This window comes from Charadrius vociferus, unplaced genomic scaffold, assembly GCF_000708025.1.
Source record: "Charadrius vociferus isolate BGI_N301 unplaced genomic scaffold, ASM70802v2 scaffold1677, whole genome shotgun sequence".
NCBI classification, from domain to species: Eukaryota; Metazoa; Chordata; class Aves; order Charadriiformes; family Charadriidae; genus Charadrius; species Charadrius vociferus.
In genome coordinates, this window is record NW_009649298.1 from 317,828 (window position 1) to 324,698 (window position 6,871).

General features: G+C 60.4%; 1 protein-coding gene across 1 annotated transcript in view; it reads left to right on the top strand.

The window, feature by feature from the left end:
* The first annotated feature begins 4,279 nt into the window (after positions 1-4,279).
* EIF1 (eukaryotic translation initiation factor 1) overlaps positions 4,280-6,871 on the top strand; it is a 4,289-nt gene continuing 1,697 nt past the window's right edge. Inside the window, exon 1 of the mRNA XM_009889125.1 lies at positions 4,280-4,289. Within this exon, the coding sequence (XP_009887427.1) occupies positions 4,280-4,289 (10 nt within the window). The remainder of the gene's footprint in view (positions 4,290-6,871) is intronic.

Below are 6,871 nucleotides of genomic sequence, written 5' to 3' on the forward strand. Positions count from 1 at the left end.
CAGGCAGCTGACATGGCAGCAAACAGCAGCAGTGGCTCTGGGCTTTGCAGCCACGATGCTCCGAAGGACCTCAGGCACCCCAGGTCCCTGCAAGTGTCCCTCTGCCACTGCAACCTGTGCTCTCTGCAGCCCGGCTGTGCCCCCGAAGCTCCCCCTTCCCCGGGGCCAGTCTGTCCCCATCTGGGTCAGGGCACCGGGACCGTGGTGCATGGCCGACCCCCCTGCTCCCATCCCGGGGAGACAGGGTGGGTGCTGCGGCTGCCGGGTACAAAACACTCTTACAAAGTGTTTTGTAAGAGGCAAATCTGTGCCACGCCGGGCCGTGCCGGGGCGGGCAGGGCCGGGCTGGGCTGTGCCAGCCGTGCGGGGAGGAGGGCTGGCGGGCGGCCAGTGTTTGGCCCTCAGGGAGTTGCTGTGTGTAGGCAGGGATGAGTGTGCCGGGCCGTGGGGCAGGGCTGGGAGGCGGGAGGTGCGCGGGGACGTGCTCACACTCGGCGCGGGTTTTGCCTCGTAAGTGAAATAGGAACTGGAACGCGGCACATGCTGACCGAGGCGTTTGGCCTCACCTGCCCCTTCTCTCCGCTCAAGTCAGCAGAGCGAGGACAGCCCAGCTCGGCATTGTGCTCGCCATTTCTGCCGCTGTTACCCCAAAACGCTCCGGTCCCTTTACCCCTGGGTCAGCGAGAGGTGGGTTCAGCCCGGTGCGCTCTCCCCGGAGCACCAGGGCAGGGTAGGATGCCTGAGCTGTTTGCAAGCCGGGCTGGTCCCACGGCAGCGCTGGTTCCCCCCTTGGCAGGAGCGGGAGGGTGACCCCCGGCCTGGGCTGTGCAGAGCAGGCAGCAGTGACCCAAACTGGGGAGGGAAGGGGCTGCTCCTCTCGTGGGCGCTGGAGACCCCGGAGACGCAGGGAGAGCTGCACAGCGAGGCTCTTCCCCTCTGCCCTCGCCGGGCCGTAACGAGGGGGGCTCTTTTTCGGTCCCCATTGCGCAAAGCAGCATCAGCAGCACAGGGCCATGGGGGGGTGCACCTGGGAGGAGGGTCTCAGTGCTCTTCCCAGTGCTTTCGGGGTGTCCTCATACCGGGGCACCCAGCATGGCGGGAGAGGGCCCAGTGTGCACAGACCTCGCCAGTGCTGGTGCTGGGGCCAGCGGTGTGCTCCCACATGCCAGGAGCCCAGCTCAGCAGGGCCCTGCCGGGCACACAACGCTGCCAGCAAAGGACCTTCCTCGGCCCCAGCCAGGGCGGGGGGGGAAGACACGAGCAAGGGGCTGCAGGGCACGACTGCCGCGTTGCCCCTGCCCGGCTGAACGGAGGGAGGGAGGGCTGGAGCTGTACAGGGCAGAAGCAGCGGGAGATGTGTTACGTGCCCGGCTGGACCCCCACGTCCTGGGCTGTTTGTCTGCCGCGCTGACCGGCCCCACCACATACCAGCGAGGGAGCCGGCCAGGAGCCAAACCAGCGCCTTTACCCCTTCCCATGGGTACCATGGGAGCAGCTCTCCGTCCCGACAGCGTGGCCCGGGTGTGATAAACTGCAGACAAGCAGGACGTGGCTGGCAAGAGCATGTTTGCCGGCGTGTGCAAACAGGCTGTGCTGGGGCTGACACGCGGAACTGTCGTGCAAGGGCAATCCCTCCCTCCGCCCCAGCACGGCCTGATGCCGAGGGTCTGAGTCAGCCCAGCGCTGGCTGTGCTTGGTGTCGGCTGCGCCGCACTCCCGTCCTCCATCAGGAGAGACTGAACGCAAAAGCCTGTCATGGCTCTCCCTGTCCCGGCTCCTCGAGCTGTTCTTGCCGCCTGGTCTGGGCCCTTTCCCTGCAGAAAACCCTTCGGACTCACTCCTTGTCATTAAACGGGGGAAGAGCAGCCGTGGGGGGCCCAGAGATGTCTCTGGGGCCAGTGTGGCCCATGCACAGTGGTCACTGTGTCTCAGAGCAGCGGCTCTACTCTCCACCAGACACCCGCAGAGCTGCTGGGGACCCCGGGAAGCCCTGGCAGGGTCTGCGCTGCCCGGGAAGAGCCCGGCCCTCAGCAGGCATCTGCTTCAGAGCAAACCTGCCGCAGCCCCGTGGGCAGAGCGCGGCTGGGCAGAGCCGACCAGACTGCCGGTGCGCGGGGAGCGGGCACGAGGGCAGGCAGGGCGCTGGCCGGGGGGAGCTGCTCCCACCCTTCCCAGTCCTTGCGATCTCTGCGCCCGTGTCAGATTTGCTCCAGGCTGATGCCGAGTCCCCAAGTGAGGGCTGGGGGTGACCCCCACAAGGTGGACATTTATTTGTTATCCTCCCTGCAATGAGAGCACTGAGTGATGTGTGCACGGGAGCCTGAACCTCCCCGTGGGTGCAGGACAGGACCCATCCTGGCCCCGTGGGAACGACACGGGAACTGGCCAGGGCTGCAGCGGAGGGTGCAGTACCCCTTCCCTGCCAGAAACCCACGGGATCCCCCTGCCCCCGGACAACCCTCCCTGGGACAACCCCCAGCACCCCTGCACCGGCAGGCAGGGGCAGTGCCCGAGCCCGGAGGGACGGAGCAGCTCAGGCCATGGCCCCTGTCCCACTGGGGCTCCCCAGAGCCCTCCGGGAGGGCACCACCTGGGGCCGGACACTGGGACCCTCCCAGCGAGGGGAACCTGTGTCACCCCGTCGCTCATGCACAAGCCCAGGCGGGGAGAGGCTGAGCCGGGCCGTGAGCCAGGGATGTGCCCGCTGGCCAGAGCCACCCTCTGGGCTGGGACGGGCTGAGCCCCAGTGCTTAGAGCTCTCCTGGCACCTCGCGGAGAGGAGAGGTGTCACAGCCAGCGCGGGGAAAGGCGAAGGCTGAGCAGTGGGGAGGATGGCCCCGGCCAGGGGAAGGGGGAGCTGAGCAGTAGGAGGGAGCATGAATAAACACCATAAGAAAGCCGTGACTGTAATACACCAGCAGCCAAACTGGTGAGCAGGGGGTCCCTGGGTAAGACAGGGATGGGGATGTGCCCGCAGACGGCCCTTGCTGTGCGTCGCGGGGGCTGCGCCAGGACACGCTGTGGCGTTGGGGAGGATGTGTTTGGAACCCTCCTGTGAGTGTCTGTGTTACAGCACATCCAGTGCCTCCATCCCAGGAGCATCCGAGAGGTGGGTATCACAGGGAGCATCCTGCAGACCACAGCCTCAAATCAGTTCACTTTCTCGTTAAATAAACACTTCCAGGGTTTGCAAACTTTGGGAGGTGAATAGCTGCATGAGGAAAGGGAATGTGGTGCTTAAGCAAAGTCTGGGATTCTGTGTGCTGCCTCTGGCCCCGTGACAGCTCGGCTCACCCCGGCCATGCCTCAGCTCTTTCCAGGAGCAGGTTAATCACCAGGGCTAACGTCTGTCACTGCTGCCTGCGCTGATTAATGCAATCAAATACTGCACAGCAAAAATCCAGCTCATCCTGAATCCAAGTCTGTGCAGTCACACAGAGGCTGCAGGAAGGATGTTGGAGGAGAAAAGCAGGTTTCTAGGAATGTCCCAGCCCGGAGGGCATTTCTGAGCTGCGGCAGAAGCAGTAAAGCAAAATGCCAGGATGATTCCTTCCTTTCTGCTCCACTTCCCAGGTGTATCAGAGGGGCTTTGAGACCTCCCACCTCAGAGCACAGGGTGTAACAGCTTTGCCGGTCTCAAAACTCAGAGACCTGCAGCAACCCAGGGCTGGTCGCCCACCCAGAGCACCCGTGAGCACCCGGAACCACCGTTGCAGGACCCCTGCACTGAGCTGCATCGCTGCAGTGTCACCAGGCCTGTCGTGCTGCACACGCACAGGTGCATGTGGGAGCATCTCCCCCTGAAATCCTCGGGTCTAGCAGGAGCACGGCTGCTGGGCAGCCCCTGCCCTCACCATCAGCGCGTTTCCTCGTCGCAGGGGCCCTGCGGTTTGTGTGGACCACTCACTAAGGGGCAAGATGGTTCCCAGAACCACCCCCAGCCCAAAGCACGACTGCAGAGCCATGTCTTTGAGGGGATGACAAGGACACGGACCGCTCCAGGCCCTCTCTGCTTCTCCTGCTGAGCCTAAAGCTAAGCTGGCAGCTCCCCAGGCAGTGCCACGGCCGCACGCACTGGGGTTTCCCTCTGCACAGAGCCAGCGGTCAGCCCGGAGAGGACGGAGGGAGCTGGTTATTTGCCAGGCACTGGGCGTGAAACAGCCCGCAGCAGGTCGGTGCTGCCCGCCGAGTTGCTCTTGCAAAGGAGATCAGCATTGCCACCTCGTGGGGAGCCCGGGACAAGCGTCTCCCGGAGCCGGTCGGGACCGGGCACCCGAAGATGGACAGAGGTGAGGAGGGCGCAGGGGGCTCAGCCGGTGCCCAGTCGGAACCACCCGACACTGCCGGTGTCTGCTCTGAATCCTGCTCCGAAAATTTGATGTTAACGTCTCCCTGGTAGTGTTCAGCCCATCACCGGCGATGGGCTCAGCTCAGGTGTCTGACACGCACTCGCCTCTTTTGGTGTTTTACCAAAGCTCTGGGGGTCCAGTGGTGAGGATGTAAACCCCGACGTATTGTATGGACACCGTGAATGCACAGCGACGCTGATAAATTGACTCTCTGGAGCATCCTGGGCGTCCTGGCTCAGACAAGAGACCAGTCTGCCCACCAGCAGAAAAAAGACAGGAGGTACCGATGGCTCTGTTTAAGTGTTTGGCGTTGAATACGATAAACAGTCCCTTTGCTGGAGTAAGGACTTTGAAATGCCTCCAGCAGAAAGATGCAGTGTAAATGTCTAATTGCTTCTCTGCTGTCTGGACACACCACCATGCGGCTGCTACAGACAGTTCCTTTTCTGGGAGAAAAGAAAAATCTGATCCAAAAAAGCAGAGAGAGAAGAGCCATCTGCTTGTTCATGATGGTCGTGGAGCAAATTCACATTTTAATGAAAATTTAAGCCAGTTCTCCAGCTGATGTGTCACATATGGACATACAAAAGTGACAGATGCTTTAGAAACACCATAGAGACACTGAAATACAGCAACACAAATTATTCGTTCTACCTAGTGCAAGATAAACAATTTGCCTTTATCTTAAATAAAACCCCCAAGAATGATGCAACATCAAGTGATGGATGTAATGGCTGCCAGCATCCACAGATGGCAGCACACCCAGATGCCAATAATGTGTCAAAAATACATAGTATTTCAGAGATTGCTCCCAAAGCAGGGCAGCAACACCTACGCAGTGAGAGCTGAGGCCGCAGGAGATCTAAAAGGAGCTGATGAGCTCTGGGATAAATGATCCACAGCCCAACAGACCCATGTCTCCCTGGGGGCAATATTCCCCGCTCTGTGTGCAGCTCTGACTAGCTCCCAGAGGAGAGTTTATGCTCCGTCTGGATCTATATGGCTTTTGACCCCATTAATTGTGTAGGAGATTTACTGTTCTTCATATCTGGGGTTTCAGTGTATTTTTAGAACGAGTAATACATCTTTGAGCTGGATGTGATGTTCATCTGCCAGCAGCCCCCGCTCCGCGTTGTGCTGAGCCAGTGCTGGGAGACACTCGTCAGTTTGCGAAGGGTTTTTAGCCACGCAGCAGGCGCCGGGAAAGTGATAAATTGTCTTTCTTTAGCAGCTCATACTGAACACCGAGACCAGGCTCCTGGCCCCCAAATTAGGACTCCGAAGCATGATTAAACGCACTGTTTTTGAAGTACGCTCAGTCACATCTCCATCCACAGGGCTTGGAGGAAAGGACCAGACCGGAGATGGCCAGTTCCCACTGACCAGTGACTGGGGTGCTGAGGCAATGACGGTGGCTTTGCCCAGCAGTGCCAGAGCTCTTGGGCAGCGCAGGCCGTAAGCCGGCAGCTGATGGCGTCCCCGAGGGATCCCCACTCCAGGTCACATTTGGGCTCGTTGCTCTGCTGAGCCAACTATTGAAAACACCTTTGTCTCAGCATGTTACAAAAGGCCAGAGACTGCCCTGTTCCGAGCGCTGTGACCAGGGTTACTGGGATGTCCCGACCGAGCCAGGCCATCGCGATACCTGCCCTGGCCGTGCAGCACAGCCAGGAACTGGGGAGGTGATAGGCCACCGCCAGCCACGCTGCACCGGCCGTGCAGGACAGACAGCAAGCGGGACGGAGCTCACCCTGCAGGGAGGACTTCAGTGTGCCAAGATCTGTCTGTCCGAGTTGAAATATAGTAAATGCAAGGGGATTTGTTTCACGTGTATAAAGAGAAAAAAATCTTCCTTTTCAGGCAGATTCAGATACCTTGAGCGTTTCCCCTTGGCATCAAAGAACTCCCAGTGCCTCGCTCAAGAACATCGTGTTCTGCAGCACCCTCGTGTCCTCAGAGCACCTCTCTGCCGAGCAGCCTCGCAAAACAAGTACAGAAGCCTGATTTCTATCTGCATATGGCGCTGTACTTGCTTCAAGCGTGGCTGTCATCATGGTGAGAGCTGAGGGACAAACATTCACCCAGGCTCTCCAGTTTGAGACTTCTCAGGCTGGAGCCGGCAGCGAAGTCATCCATCCACAAAGCACCATAGCGATGTAGCTACAGAGCACAGGGCGGATAAACGGGCCTGCGCGGGGCTTGGCAAGGCCGAACCCGGGCTGCGAGGGCCTATGCAGGGTAACGGGGACGTGGCAGTGTCCCCGCCGGGCCGGCAGCGTGGGGGATCACTGAGTGTTTTGATCATCCGGAGATAAACCCCCTGACTGGTGGGACCCAGGCACCCCCCGCAGGACACGGGCTCGCAAGCGGACACCTCCTGCACCCGTGAGCTCTGGTGATGCCTCTGTTCAGCAGCTTTGCGCCATCGCGCCATGTGGATACCAATATGGCGGTGACGGGGCTGACCCAGCTGCTCCCACTCCCTCCATGCAGAGGGTACTGCGGCCGCTCACCGCAGCCGG